Here is a 16,197-nt window from a genome sequence, read left to right on the forward strand (position 1 = left end):
CTCCCTGAAGAGGTGAAAGGAGCCCCCTCCTTGGAGATTTTCAGAAGGCACGGCAAGGCCTGCTTGTTTGCCAGGGCTTTTGAGGAGACTTGAATGGTAGGCATCTTTTAAGGGGGGAGGGCGGAGGGATTTGGGGCTTGTTATTTTATTGTTGGTTTTGGTTGGGAATGTTTTCATGCACAAATATGAGAAGTCGTTTCCACAACCTTTGAAAATATTGGCGCTTTCAAATTCTTTCTTTCTTTTTTTTTTTAAACTGAGCTGTTGAATATTGTTACATTGATACAACGTTATGTGTAGCAGGTTCTCTGAATCCTCAGCTTTCATTAAAAGAAAAGTAAGTCTCTTATTCCCTTCCACTGAGGAGATATAAAAGGATAGGTGTAGCTGTGCAACAGAAAGTGTGAGGAACTAACTTTTTAAAAAACATGAAAGCTTGGAATTCAGCAAACCTGTCACACTTATTGATATAGTGTTATAACAATATTCAACTTCCAATTAAAAAAAAAACACTCCTCTTATGGGCAGTGGAAATGGTCACCACAGGGACAGTGTCAGGACAAATGACTGCCATATATGTGAGAAAATCCAATTTTTTCTATCCATCCAGGCTTCACTAAGATCTTTCCCAAAACTTTTCAGCAAAGCAGGTTTGAGAAAGATTGGAGAAAAGCTGGGGAAACCCTAGGAGGTGCACAAATGCACCATGATGGAGTGAGAAAGAAGTGAAAATACCTACTTCCCAACATCACTGAATCTGAGACAGATAACCTATGTCGAAATGGCCATAGTTATGAGTCCAGAGATCACTGTTAACACAGTTGTTAACAAAATTGCCCCAAGTAGTTTTCGGTGTAACACTCACCATTAAGACGAGATAACCAAATTGCTAGAAAAAGTTGAAGGCAGCTGGAAAAGAGGAAGACCCAATGTGAGATTGATTGACTCCATCAAGGAAGCCACTGCCCTCAGTTTTTGCAAGACCTGAGCAAGGCTGTTAATGATAGGACATTTTGGAGGTCATTAATTCATAGGGTTGCCATAAGTCACACACACATTTAGGGTTGCCAACCTCCAGGTACTAGCTGGAGATCTCCTGCTATTACAACTGATCTCCAGCCGATAGAGATCAGTTCACCTGAAGAAAATGGCTGATTTGGCAATTGGACTCTATGGCATTGAAGTCCCTCCCCTACCCAAACATCTGCACCTGCAGTCAAGAGTCTGAGTGCGGTCCTTGATGCCTTCTTATCTATGGAGGCTCAGGTCACAGCTGTGGTCAAGGTGGCCTTTATCCATCTTCGTTGGGCCAGGCAGCTGGTGCTTTACTACTCCCGCACTGACCTAGCCACAGTGATCCATGTGACACTCACCTCTAGTCTGGATTACTGTCACTTGCTCTACCTAGGGCTGTCCCTGAGACTGATCCGAAGGCTCCACTGGCACAAAATGCTCCTTACAGGGTCTTCACCATGAGATTACATAACTCCAGTGCTGAAACAACTGCAGCTGGAGTACCAGATCAGGTTCAAGGTGCTGGTTTTGACATTTAAAGCCTTACACGGTCTGGGACCATCTTACCTATGTGACCGCCTCTCCTGGTATGCCCCCCAAAGAGCTCTATACTCTTCTTGTAGTAATCTGCTGGTGGTCCCCAGCCCAAAGAGTGTGCAGTTGTCCTCAAAAAGGGCCAGGGCTTTTTCAACCCTGGCCCCGACCTAGTGGAAATGTCTTCCTGGTGACATCAGGGCCCTACAGGATCTTAAGGAGTTCTGCAGGGCCTGCAAAATGGAACTATTCTGCCAGGCCTATAATTGAAGGCAGACACAAGTTGATCCATCGTTGCTGGCCTCCGTATCCTTCCCCCCACTCTTGGCATCTGTGGGGGTTGACCTGTTGAAATCTAGTTACATGGTGGCATCTGGGGATTTTAAGGCCACATTGTTTACGGTTTATTATGTTTTATCAGTGTCTATTGTTGTTTATTGATATTTTATGGTTTTATGTATTTTAGAGGTTGTTACCCACCCTGAGCCCAGCCTGGCTGGGAATGAGGGCGGGCTATAAATTTGAATGAATGAATAAATAAATGTCATATGGTTGCCAATGGTGATTAAAAAGTTTTTTTTCTGCTGTTGGCTGCTGGAGTGCCCCTGGAGAAAATGGCTGTTTTGGCAATTGAACTCTATGGCATTGAAGTCCTTCCCTTCTCCAAACTCCACCCTCTTCAGGCTCCACCCCCAAAATCTCCAGGTATTCTCCAACCTGGAGCTGGCAACCATACTTGGGTATCATAGGGTACAGGGTTGCCAGGAATGGCCTCGCAACCGGCAGGAAACTATATGGGGGGCTGTAGGGTTGCCAGTCTTCATTTCCCATGGTAGAACTTGACACTCTTCACGTCTATTCTACCATAGAAATGGTGTGAATCAATTATGTGGTATGACTGGCTGGTTGCATTGGGGCCCAGTTCACACAAGCATTCATCTTCATCTCAGGGAAGAACAACTGCATAAACCAGATTCTGTACAATTGTGCGTTTACATGGAACACTCAGTTTGCATTAATTATCTGCATAGTAGAAGACTGTAAAATAATTGACTGATGTCTTGTTCTGAATCAGGACTCTATTCAATCTACCAATAGGGCTGTCATCCACGTATCAGTCCATGGGAATGCTTGCGCTGGGATTTCTTTGGGAACTGGATGGATTCTGGACCCTCATATCTTTCGTCTGCAATAGCCTCCTATTCATCTGCATAGCCAATGAGGACAGTATTAGGAAGCCAGTGCAATGTTGCCATTTTACACAAACTTCAGGTATGATGACCTAGAATCAAGAAAGGTACTACCATGCATACACATTCAGAAAAACAGCTCAGCAGCCAGTAATGAAGACTTGAACCCTTGCATTTATGAGATAGACAACAATGCTGTCATATTATGGCCCTGTTAGATGTATCAGGTATTTTAAGGCTTTTATGTGTTTTCTAAAGAAATTGCAAGCTTCATCTTTGCTTCCTTTTATTTTTTTTCTCTACGGACAAATTAAAGATTTATACTCCTGTCTTTTCAACTTGCTAGAAAGTATTCTGTCTTAGATTTTATTGAGTAATGTTCCTGCTGCTGATTAAGTTTCTTTCTTGACATTTTAGACTTGAATTTTCACTTAATTTTGTTCTGATTGATCTTAAATTGTATTTATTACTGGGAAAGTGCGCTATTTTGCTCTCTGTAATTTATAAAACTGCTAGCCAGATCACCTTTGGAAAAAAAGAAAGAAAAGAAATTGAGTTTGGGCTTCTGGTACTTGTATAAATATAGATAATATGACCCCAAGTCCCGCTATGGAAACTGGTTCAAAAATCATTCATCTAGACATTAAAGGTGAACTATGAGGCAAAACTGAGAACTGAGTTAAATCCAGAAATAAAATAGGTTTCCAGTACTGTTGTATAGAGAGACATTAATCAAAGAAGTGCAGTCTCAACTTCCTTATTTAACATATTTCAGTCTCATCTAGTTGTTTCTGTAGTGGTGTCAGATAATGCATGATGAAAAAATTAGCAAGATTTGATCAAAAAATGTTGAGCATTTACTGTAGAAATGTAGCAAGAAGTTAAAGTACAGACAGTTTTTAGAGTGCCATCCTAAGCTAAACCCATTGTAACTCTGCTTGGGAGGCCATTGTTAATACCTCAGGAATGAAAAACCCAACCCCATAGATAGAACCAAATCATATCGGTACTTTTGAAATCACAATATATAATTTTATTAATTGTATTAAAAACACTTGTATCCCACTTTTACATTCCAAGTGGTTCCACAGCCTGTGTCATAATGAAAAATAAAACACCATACAATTTTTAAAAAATCAAACAGCAAAAAGAAGCAGCCAGCAGATAGGAGCAAAGTAAAACTAAGGGAGACATCAGTAGTGTTTCAACTCCCTAAGTGTGTCTGGAAAAATATTGCATTAATGTTATACTGAAAAGCCAGCAATGAAGGGGAAAAGTAGACCTCCATCTCAAAGAGCCGCTCAACCACTGCAGAAAAGGCCCTGTTCTATGTAACCACTCTACACACTCCTGACAGTGGGGGAAACACATAGAGGGGCTTCTGAAGATGATCTGGCCTTTTTGCATGTTACGTGGATTTTGGATTAGACGTGTGCCTGGAGTTTTGTGCTGGAAATTCAGTCCGAGACACTTGGAGCCCCCATTTAGATCCAGACCACAAGGAGAAAGGGCTTATGCCTTCTCCCACAATGTTTGCCCAACCTAAAATAGCCCGGTGGAGCTGCTGTTTGCCCCACTTGGGAAAATTTATGTGTAGTCATCAGTACATATAATTTCCCACAAAACAGGGCACTTTAACACATGCCATGTAATGCACTTTCAATCCATTTTCAATGCACTTTGCAGCTGGATTTTACAGTGTGAAATGGCAAAATCCACTAGTAGATGATCATTAAAGTGCCTTGAAAGTGGAATGAAAGTGCATTATTCAGCATGTGTGAAAATGCATAGTGTGTGTATAGAAGCACCTTTACCCTACGTGCTACGGTCCAGATTGTGAATTGGTCCCACACATGCCTGGGAATTAAGTTCCCAGCATGGAACTCCCAGAACATGTCTGTCACAAGTCCATGTGGAGGACACATGGACTTTAATATACAATTGGCTCTGAGTATACTGGGGGGCATACAGAAGAAGGCACTCCTTGGGGGACTGTAGTCCCAGATTTTTTAGGTTTTGAAAAATTAGATCCAGCATTTTAAACAGAAATTTAACTGGGAGTCAGAGCAGATTGTACAGAATTGGGATTATATGTTCCAAGCATCCCACTCCAGTTAAGATTCTGGTTTCCACATTGATGACTCACACTTTTCCAAGGCAGTCCCATGTGAAGCACATCATTGTAATCTTATCTAGATGCTAGTAAGGCATGGGCAATTATGGACTGATTTACTCTCTAAGAATGTACACAGTTGGCCACTGCTGACACCTGAACTTCAAAGAGCAACACTAGTTTCAAGGGCACCCCACAATATCCCACTCTTCCTTCAAGGATATTTGGAATGCACTGGCGGTACCATTTTATATTTATGACAACCCTATGAGGTCATCAGATATGATGCTGGTAGATACCTGTGACAGGATTTTCCCAGTGTACTGAGCACTGGTTATAGAATTCTGTGCTTTAGAAGTGTGGCTGGCTCTGTTTCCCTTTGTATCTATCTATCTATCTATCTATCTATCTATCTATCTATCTATCTATCTATCTATCTATCTATCTATCTATCTATCTCAAGGGGCTTCTGAAATTTCTTTCTTTTCTATGTGCTTACGCTAAAGTGTTTTAGGATGCTGCTAAATAATTGCATTTATTGCCATCTTTAGCTGGTTGATATGACAATTTGGTATGATGTGATTTATTTTGCATCTGTTGTGCTTAATGATGGTTTTTACTGCTGTTATGATTATTCCTAGTGCAGTAAATCTTCCGGGGCACACTTGAGAGTGGAAAGGTGGGATAATATATCTCCTACACAAATAAGTGAAAACAAGTAATTATACCCTTTTTTTGAGATGGTATGTGACCCTGCTGAGTATTTAAAACTGCTCTTAGAATTGTGAAACATCAGGGGGAAATCATTGGGGAACATGGAAGAAGTGCAGATATCTGCTCATCACAATTCCTCAGTCTCAGATTGTTGACAGAGCAGCTTCTTATTCAGCTTTCCCTTTCTACCAAACAGTTCCCCTTCCAAGGACATGAAAGAGTTTGCCTTCTGCAATAAATAGAGCTCCCTCCTATGCCATGCATGCAGAGAACAGGAGTGCATAACCATTCCATACAATAGCCTGTGGTTATGGAGAACTATGTAAACAGAATGATGCTGAATGTCCAAGGATATAGAAAAGTATAATCAAAAAGTCATGACAGGTGGTTACATTTCTGGCCTCTGTTTGATATAAGACATATTTCCTGTAACAGAAAAACTTGCAAACAAAATATTTTTTTTAAAAAAATTAGTGTGACAAGAAAAAAGGTAATAAGAGGAGAAAGTGGTAGGGTTGTCAGCACAGAAGACTTTGAGCTATGCCTTCTTGGTTCCAAGTATGGAACTAGTGAGGAAAAGTTATATTTGTTTTGGACAATGGTATTTCCTTAGCCTCAGTTTTTCTACCTGAAAAATGAAAAGAATAGTAACCTCTGTACCTCTCAAAGATAGTAGTGAGGTTTGTCCATGCTTGCAAATTCATAGTGCCATCTTAAGCGGAGTTATAGCCTTTTAAGCCTGTTGATTTCAATGTCAGTCTACACAGTTAAAATAAGCTGTTTGAAAACATGTTGACAGCTTTGAGAATCACTCTGCCCAAAAACTGTATGCATAACAGCTTTTCCTTTCATACTCTCTTGGATATTTATGGTAGAGAAAGAGATGTTTAGGAACACTACATAAATCTTGGTAGTATGGTTATATTTGTATGTTCTTCACTGACTCAAGAATCATGAATTAGGCCTAACTACTTGTTACATTTTTCTATGTATTTTCCCTGGGTTTGTGCAATCGAGCATTATAAATTCTGCTCTGAGAACTTAATCCCAGGCATGCGTTGGCCCAATTCAGATTAGGACTGTGCCATTCATTGAGAGGAAATTTTAGCCTCCCCTTCCCTTGCCATTTTCTTGACCTAAAATGGATCTGGGAGATGTTCTTTGCCCTGTCGGGAACACCATGCGTACCTTAGGTTTCCCAATGGGCAAACAGCAGATAACTGGAACAATTTCAGGTAGGAAAATGGTATGGGGGCAAGAGTCACCTTTCCCTGCATGCTGTGGTCCTGACCTGAGTTCGGGCTTCATGTGCCTGGGATTAGGTTCCAGCATAGAACTCGCAGTACATGTTTGAACTCAGAGCCCAAGAGGATACAGGGAAAATCTAACATGTAGTTAGGCCCTGATTGACTGCAACATAATATAGAAGAAGAGTTGGTTTTTATATGCCAATTTTCTCTACCATTAAGGAGTCTCAAAGCGGTTTATAATCACCTTCCCCTCCCCTCCCAACAACATACACCTTGTGAGCTAGGTGGGGCTGCGAGAGTTCTGAGAGAACTGTGACTAGCTCAAAGTCACCCAGCTGGCTTCATGTGGAGGAGTGGAGAATCAAACCCAGTTCTCCAGATTAGAGTTCACTGCTCTAAACCACTACCCCATGCTGGCTCTACACTATCTACACATTAGATAGTCCTCATGTTTGTTGGGGAGCACATTTACGAGTTCAGATTCTGCAACAAATGGGTCTCCTTCCTAGGCCAGGCTAGATGCATACCGTATCTTTTCTGTTTCTGATTACAGCATGCAGGGAGAATCGGCTGTAGCCCCCGCCCCCTACTGTTTTTGAAAATCCTCAGATCACCCCACAGAGTCACTATAGGTGCCAATGTAAGCTCACATTACTTATATGGTTCTGTGGGGACATTACATGGTTTGAGGACATGAAAACATCAGGGATGGGTGGAGGGAGGCACTTTCCCCTATGTGCTGCATTACCAAAGAGAAGAAATCTGGTGTGTGTCCAGGACACACACAACTCCCATTGCAAGTATGATATAGAGTCCTTGTGTTGTTCCCCAGCAGCCATGAGGACTTTGTGATGTGTAGATGGACTCTTAGATGCTTGAGGGAAAAACTTGTGTCATCTTAAACACAACACAATTAAATGGACTCAGTTCATACATTTAACCACATGTGCCACATACTATTTTCATGGGCCTTCTCATCACAGTCCACAAAGTAGCTATGCAACTCTCCTGACAGTTCAAACAGCTGGTGGGGATGAATGCAAAACTACTGAACATTCCCCGTGGGTGGAGTAGGGTGAGCGTGGGACAGTACCAGTGTGGGAATGCAGTTCATGGCTGTTTGCCTTAACTGTCCTCCTGAGTGCCAGCAATAAATAAAGTCATGCTGTTTGACTTCTTCAGTAAACATATTTTGTGATTTCAACCGTGATATATAGTAACTTTTAATGAAAAGCTGCAGCATGAGTATCCTCAAAAGGATCCCAAAAAAGCACATGAGATATTGATTATATATGTATTGATCTGCCTTTCTCCCCAAAGGCACCTGAGGCAATATGCAACAAGAAAATGCAGAATCCTGCCCCCAGTTTGCAGTTTCAACAACTGGCAGTTAAGATAGCGGGTCAGACTATTGATGAATTCCTATAAGAATGCTCTTTGAAAAACCACAGAGAATCTGACAGCTAAAGAAGGAGAGCAGATAGAGTATTAATTATGTCAGTTTCCCAGATAAATGCTGTGAAGTTTCTAAATGAATGCACATCAGACGCTGTAGCTTTGCCTTGACTCAGCCTTTGTCTGTTTAATCTAAGCTTTACTTTAAGTCACGACTTTCTGTCAAATATGTAAAAATGTGTAATGTTAGTCTCAGTTAGGGGCGTCTTCATTTTCATTGTGCGCTTTTATCATCTTTAATCTTTTTTCCAGCCTTTCCGTCCATTCATTTCTGAGCCTAATTAGAAGAAAAATATCCAGTTAGCATACACTCAGGCCAGCCAGGAGAAACCTGTTTTTTAACAAATAGAAGTATCACTTTGTTCTGTAAAGATACCCCTTTAATACATCCATATTTCTTCGCTACTTTTCTTGCTATTTGTCTAAAACAAAAAAAATATTTTTTTCTCCATCAGTGGAGGAAAGTATCCTGAAACAGATTGTGCCCCTTACTCGCTCCACAGACACAGCTATGCAAATATTTTTGTAGTGCTTCCACATCTGGCTAGGGGGCAAGCCCCAGTCCATGCCTGCCTCATTCTTCATCTGATGAACCTCCACAGCCCTCTGCAAAAGAGAGGGAGGGAGGAAGAGAAAGAGAAGACAGTTTGGGCAAGGAAAGGAGAAAAGGAAGGAAAGATCCCGAAATATTCCAAAAAATCATGGATGTGGCTGCAACCCACCCTAGCACCTGTTCAGCGCAGACCACAAGGACACCTTGTTGGAGCCTGGAAAGCTTGGCTGAGCAACCAGCCCACTTGAGTTGAATTGGAGAGGTTTGGTGCACCTGAACTGGGAGCATCAGCAACCTGTTCTGACGGCGCTTCATCCGAAACCACTGCTGTGGCAGTAGCTTGGTAGGTTATTGGTAATGTTGCCAGGTCCCTCTTCGCCATCAGCAGGAGGCTTTTTGGGCACAGCCAAAAAACCTCTTTGCTCTTAGCAAAGAACCAGTTATTAATGAACCACCTAAAGAAATCCCTGACCTCCACAATCCATCATCCAAGCATTTAAGATCTCTCTCCTGGAGGAGAGAATATCCAACATCAAATAGGCTCTGAATCCTATCACTCAAGTCAGTTCTGCAAACTAATGACCCTAGCTCCATTGCTAGGACTCATGATATCCTGTATCAACATAGTACCATGGGCTAGGCTGCACTCTTACCCATTGCAATGACTCCTCCTTTCCACAAGGATAGCATCCTGAAATGCAGCCCAAGCAAACCTCCCTCGAATTGCTCAAGACAAATGGAACTGATCCAAAACCATACAACATAAATTGGTTGGAGCCCAGAGCCATCTGACTGGCACTCCTAGCCCTTTAGCCATGGTTAGAGGCTGCTAGTCCTTATCAACAACATGACAGCCAAGGCCTATGCCAACCAAGGAACAGATCCCACTCACTGCAGAAGGAAGCCCTTCTCCTCCTTCAATGGGCAGAGACCCATACAGCCTCCCTATGAGCCCAACACCTCCAAGGTATTTGCAAACTAATTCGTAGGCTGGGTCAGCCACCAAGACATTGATCTGGGCAAGTGGGAACTAAACACCAAAGTTTTCTAGGCAGTGACCAGGAACCTGGGCTCCCTCGTCTTGGACCTCTTCGTCTCTTCAGCCAAACTCAAAGGAGCCAGATTCCTCTCCAGGTTCCAGACTGAGGGGGCAGAAAGGCAAGATGTGCTCATAGCTCAGAGGCCTAAGGGACTACTATATGCATTCCCACCAATGCCTCTGATAACAGGGCATTTAACAGGATACAAAAAGAAAAGGCAGGAGTAATTTTCATCACCTCTTACTGGCCTAGAAGACCATGGTTCTTGGGCTTGGTCACTATATCAACCAGACCTCCCTGGATCATCCTTCCTGCTCACGACACGCTCCTTCAGGGCCTTCTCTTACATCTTGGCCTGGAGGTTGAAAGGTGAACCCTGGAATAGCATAGAAACCCTCCTGAGGTCATGGCCATCATGCTGGCATCCAGAAAGCCTTCAACCAATAGGATCTATGAAGCAATGTGGAAAGCATTCAAGAGGTGGTGCTGCAGAAAGAAAGAAAGCTCCTTCTCAGCTGGAATCAGGGAGGTGCTCGATTCCTATACAAATGCCTCTCCCAGGGACTTCACCCCAATACTTGCAGTTGACAAGTGGAGCCCTATCTTCAGTCCTTAGCACAGAGAACAAGGTGACTCTCTCATCATGTGCTCATATCAAATGAATCCTGAGAGGGGTGATTCTCCAATTTCCCTACAGCACTGTTTTCCTACATGGGACCTCCACAAAATCTGTCAGCCATTATACCAGGTTCCATTTGGACCACTCAAATCAGTACAACTCCATATACTATTATTCAGTGTTGCCTTCCTCGTGACCATCACTTCAGTGAGACAAGTGTCGGAACTTTCTGCTGTAAGGCCTGAGTTGTACTCTTTCCAATAGGACTTGGTGATCTTCATGATAGTTCCCTACTTTGTACCAAAGGGAAACTCAACCTTATGTAAGACCCAGGAGATTTACATGCCATCCTTCTGCCCCCATACTCCAAGGAGAAGGAGTGGTACAAACTGGAAGTGAGGAGGGCACGAAGGACTTACATAAAGTGCACAGAGTTCTTCCAAACTACAGGCTTTCTGTCTCCTTCACCCCAGCTTCCATGGGGAAAAGGTATCCAAGGACACTATTGTTGAATGGATCAAAGCCTGTATTTTTGTAGCCTATCAGCCCACTCCTGAGGGGGTGAGAATCCCCTCAGGAGGCGGTGTGATGTCGCCGCCAGCGTAAGTACATGTAATCGTGTGATTGCATGTACTTACGCCAGCGGGGAGGCCAGGGCTGCCGGTGGATGAGCGCCGTGGGGCTGCGCCTTGCTCCTCCATCGCCACGGCCTCTCCGTGGTGCTGGCCACAGTGTAGAGAGGCCACGCTGGCGCGGGGCGGGCTGGCAGGGTGGCGGGACGGGGGAGGAGCTGCCGGCTAGGCGGCTCCCTAACCCGTTTCGGCCCGGTACATTGGCACCAGGAACGGTGGTGCTGTGCCTTATTTTTAGCAGGCGCAGCCTCGTTGTTCCCTATGGGGCAAAAAGCCCAGCTTGAAAGAAAAAAGCGAAACGGGTTTTTTTCCTTCAACGGCGTGGGCGAAATGGCTTAGGAAGAGGCGCCACTGCGCTGTCAGCTCAGGAATGGGCTGTATGAGGTCCAACCTTACTGGTTCCCAAGGGCATCACAGCACACCTCACCAAAGTAGCACCAACCTAAGCTGCATTTAACACAAATGCTCCTATCGCAAAAATCTGCAAGGCAGCAATCTGGTTATTAGCCTCTACCTTTAAAACTCATTATAAACTGAGCACTTACAGGGGTGTAGATGCAGTTCTCCAGCAGGTAGTTACCAAGTAATTCCTCTAACACTTTGCAATCTACCCACCCAGGATGACACAACTTTTCAACATCCCATTTCAGGAAACCTTCCTCCACTGATGGGGAACGGAACATAGGACTTAACTTGAGTATTTCTTCTCATCAGTGGAATGGAGGGTATCCTTTCCCACCCACAAGGAAGGAGGAATTCTGGACTGCAAACTACGCACCTTTCAAGGGGCATTGTTTACCTCAAAAATAGAAGGACATTTACCTCAACTTGAGGCTTGCCCCTTAACTGGATGTGGAAGAACGTTTGCATAGCCCTATCTGCAGCCTGAGCAGGGGACATAATCTACTTCTGGATACCTTCCATTCCACTCATGAGAAAAAACCCTCATGGTAAGTCCAGTGTTTCAATTCCTGATGAGTGTAGACATGTCGCTTTCTCAATATATGCAGAAATTGTGAATGCCCTGGGCAACTGTCTTATTGGTGATATTGGAAATAACAATAATAAAGGCTAAAGAGATAGCCTTGCTGATTCAACCAATTCATATTGCCAGTACTTTCCTATGCTATCATCCTGCACCTAGCTGTGCCTTGACCTCAGTATGCTTTGGATGACCAGACCCTGCTTCCACTTACCATGCTGACCCTTGCTCCTGAGGAGGCTGAACGCTGCTTTAAGCACCTGCTGTCAAAGGCCATTTATGCATGGGTAGTTTGCATAGTGATCACTGCCTGACTAACTTGGGGCTTCGTGGGAATTATGCATGATTTTTGCAAGCTTCAGAAGTCACGTCATGCTCCCCCTGCATTTCCCCTGGGTTTTCAGGGTGCCCACTCCCCCATTCTTGCTTCCCCCTCCCACTCCTTCTTCCCAGCCTTCCTCCGATCCCTCCCCTGGAAGCCATCTTGTGTCTGCATGTGCTGGAATAATCATGAGGTTGCTTCCCCTCCACTTTCTAGACCATAGTTCTCTACATTCCCACCCTCCCTCCGCCCAAATTTACCCCAAATGTTCTTAGCATCCCCGGGTTGAGATGGCAAGAAATGTTACATCAAATGGTGCATTGGTGTATCTTTCTCCTTTTGCTCATTTTGGGTGATTCTCTGCTTTGGTTGAAAATGTCTCCTCGGTTCCCTTCAAATGAAGAAATCCTGCCAGGGGGATTGTTGGGGCTGGTGACATATCTCATGCAATACAGCCAATTACAAAGTGATATTTGCCGGGGGCAGGGGAGGGGGAGGGACTCAAACATGCGCCATTGGTGCCTTTTTTAATCCTCTGTCTAGCGATCTATCGACCACATGTGCGAACCAAAAAAGGGGGGAGGTGGCAAGTGGCATGACAACGACAACATTGGTGATTACCTCTCCCTCATCTGTTCAGATGCTGCACATTTTTGCTGCTTGTGCATAATTGAACTCCAAGTACTTCGTGAATTTCAATGCAGAAAACAGCCCCTGTGCATAGTTTTTTAAGAATTCAAATGCTAATACCCTGCGTCAAGAAAGCGGCAAATCCAAGGCAAACTACCCACATATAAAAGGCCAAAGACAAAACAGTTTCTCCTCTGACTTGAGCCACCCCTTTCCCCTCTAATGTCCCCAGCCTAGTACAGTTTTAAACAACACATGATTAAACACCAGTACATTCAACATGTCCTCACCTGGTCAGTGCACTTCTTTGTTTACGTTCTCTTTCAACTTCAAGATGCTGAGTTTGCTTCTCAATTGTCTTTTCCCAGAAGCTTTTCAGCTCACCAGTTTCACAAGCAAGTACTTCATGGCGAAAGTACTGGCTGTTCATTTTCTGTAAAGAAGGAAGACAAACAACCACCCTGCAATTAAGAGTTAACAGATTTGTTTTAACCTTTAATAAAGCTGGTGCTATGGCCTACTTTGCAATGTAGATTTCAGTAGGATGAATTAGCTTTTCAATGATGAAGCCTCAGCAATTGCAGTTTGTAATTGTTCACCTAGCAATATCTGTGACAAAAATATCTTTCACTTCCATGTAATTGTTGCTGTGACCTTTTAGATCAAAACGCAGGATAAAGTTATTGCTCTCACTTTAGCATATTAATGAAGGCATTTTGTGGCATCCATATATTAAAAGAAGCAATGAAAAAGTAGCAGTGACATTTCCAAGGTATTGTGGAGATATCAATTACTTCAAATTACTAATACACTGATTTTCTTTTCCTTAGAAAGCCGCAGTACTTACTGATCAATGTATCCCTGGTACGTGTACACCTGCTAGGCTCTGTTTCAGTCTTCTTCAAAATCTAGGATGAATAATTCAGATCTGTATTATTTCTAAAAAGATAACTACTCCATACTCTCAAGTTCTACAAATACCAAATTCGGATTCCATGTAATGTGATTGCCATCATTAGTGGCAATCTTTGATGATGTCATGACTCAACTATCTAATATTCAGAAGCAGCAGTTCCCTATTTTGTATAGGGTTGCCATGCCAACTCCGGGTTGGGAAATACCTGGAGATATTTGGGACAGAGCCTGAGGAGGGCAAGGTTTGGGGAGGGGAGGGATTTCAATGCCATAGAGTCCAATTACCAAAGCAGCCATTTTCTGCAAGTGAACTGGTCTCTTTCAGCTGGAGATCAGTCGTAATAGCGGGAGATCACCAGCTAGTACCTGGAGGTTGGCAATCCTAATTTTGTACCATAACACCTCAAGGAACTGCAAGTTAATCAGCCCCACTAAAAGTTGCAACTAGAGAATGAAGTGAGATCATTTTTCTGACCCAAAAAATCAGCTGACTCAGTTTCCAGTGACATCATAACTTCCAATATTTCAGACAAATAGAGATGTGCATGTACTATGCCATTTCTCATGCCAACAATCTCTGCCTGAGCCCTTCCTCCCCCCAAGTATTATACATTGCTAAAAATTCTGCTAGAAGAGGTGTGCACTGTATTCATTTATTGCTCTCCATGATTTATAAGCCAAAAGGTGCTTAATATTTGAACTAAAGATAAGTCTGAAGATGCAATTGTCCTAATACTTTAATACTGGATATTATTCTGCTTTTACCTGGAGGTAGGCAACCCTAATCACAGTGGCTCCAGAGTAGCTCACACTGCTCACACTAGGAATCGATTTGGTCTCTAGGAAATAGGGAAATACAACAAAAATATGTTTATGAAAATAGGATTCGGATGTAGAATAGCAATACTACGGGGATAATGCTGAGTATTAGAATTGGCTTGACAAAACTGTGGTTTGAAGGGGATAAAGAGGCACTCTGGGGACCAATGATAAGGAAATTGTGATCCCAGCAATAGCAGAGGACCATTCCATTAGGAGATAAATTGTTGTTGAAGGCACACCAGGGACCCTTAAACGCCTTCAGCTGCTTGCACCTATGGCTTTATATGGAGAAATATTGATTTTTCAGTTAATCACTGCAATATTTAGCTTAATTTCACAAGGGAGTGTGGAAGATTAACATTTAACCTTGATATTGAATTGCAGAATGATGTTCTATTAAAAAGCTATAATTTCTTGTAAAAGATTAAATCAGTGCATTTGCCTGTGCTTTTATTATACTCCCCTCAGTAGCCACATCAAAGCAGATTATATTTTATGTCATTTTAAAAAATGCCTTTGGGATCAGACCCTAACAAAAGAAAAAAAAAATCAACTGATTTCATAGTTGTGCTAAAACTAAGCTCTCTATAAAGCATGTACACATCTTGTGTGCTTATACATATATGCAAAGGATTTAGGAATTTGCATAGCCACACTTTTATTGCAAATGGTGGAATATTACCTGTGATGTAATACCCTGCAATAGGTTCTTATTGAGACCGGGGTGGGGGGTCAAGGATTACAATTGGATGAGTGGATAATCAGCTGGGATGGCAGATAAGATGATTCTACAGGTGGTTAAGACAAAGTAGGTCCTAGAGAGGAAATGGAAGATATTTGTAATTTTATAAAACAGGATACCATTCAGCGAGGCTGATCCTCCTTCTGTATTTCAGACCACATGGGATGATATGTGGCTAGTATGAAGTATGAAAAGGTATTGTTAACAAATGCAGTTAAAATTTAAAATACAATCTTGACTATATCCAAGCTTATGGAAAATCTTGAACCCTTCTGTCTTTGCTAAAAAAAATTGTCTACTTTCTACACCAAAACCTGAAATGGTGTCCCAGAGAACAAAATGACAGAGAGCACAAAGAGAAGAGGACAGGAAATGACTGCTAGCATATGGTAAAACTAAAAATTTACTAAGACATTATTAATGACCCATTTGCACCTAACACATGTTTCAACGGAGCTGCAGGTAAGTGAAAACGTAGTAGTATTCAGATTAAAGGTTTTTATTCCCACAGCTGTCTCTGTCAATCTGATATTCTCTGTTTCAGCTCCTCTCCCCTGTAACCTTTCATGTGATGAATGCAGAGGAAGCTAATGCTTAATGATATGTCACCCCCTACCTCTACCTTCATATCTCTTCAGTCTTACTTTCCCTTCCAGCGATAGCAAGAAAA

At 42.7% G+C, this 16,197-nt stretch overlaps 1 protein-coding gene across 1 annotated transcript; it reads right to left on the bottom strand.

Moving 5' to 3' along the window:
* Positions 1 to 8,453: 8,453 nt before the first annotated feature.
* On the bottom strand, positions 8,454 to 13,502 carry LOC130477122 (protein FAM240B-like). Its single transcript, XM_056849114.1, has 2 exons — positions 13,339 to 13,502; positions 8,454 to 8,547 (listed from the first exon to the last, which is right to left on the bottom strand). Exons 1-2 carry the CDS (start codon positions 13,476 to 13,478, stop codon positions 8,463 to 8,465), a joined length of 225 nt encoding a protein of 74 aa, XP_056705092.1. The 5' UTR covers positions 13,479 to 13,502; the 3' UTR covers positions 8,454 to 8,462.
* Positions 13,503 to 16,197: the final 2,695 nt, after the last annotated feature.

Source organism: Euleptes europaea, chromosome 4 (assembly GCF_029931775.1).
Source record: "Euleptes europaea isolate rEulEur1 chromosome 4, rEulEur1.hap1, whole genome shotgun sequence".
NCBI lineage: Eukaryota > Metazoa > Chordata > Lepidosauria > Squamata > Sphaerodactylidae > Euleptes > Euleptes europaea.

Coding starts and splice junctions, on each gene's coding strand:
- LOC130477122 (XM_056849114.1), bottom strand. CDS start 13,478: ATGAACAGCCAGTACTTTCGCCATGAAGTACTTGCTTGTGAAACTGGT. Junction 8,548..13,338: donor CAAAGAAGTGCACTGACCAG/GTGAGGACATGT, acceptor TCTTCTAATTAG/GCTCAGAAATGAATGGACGG.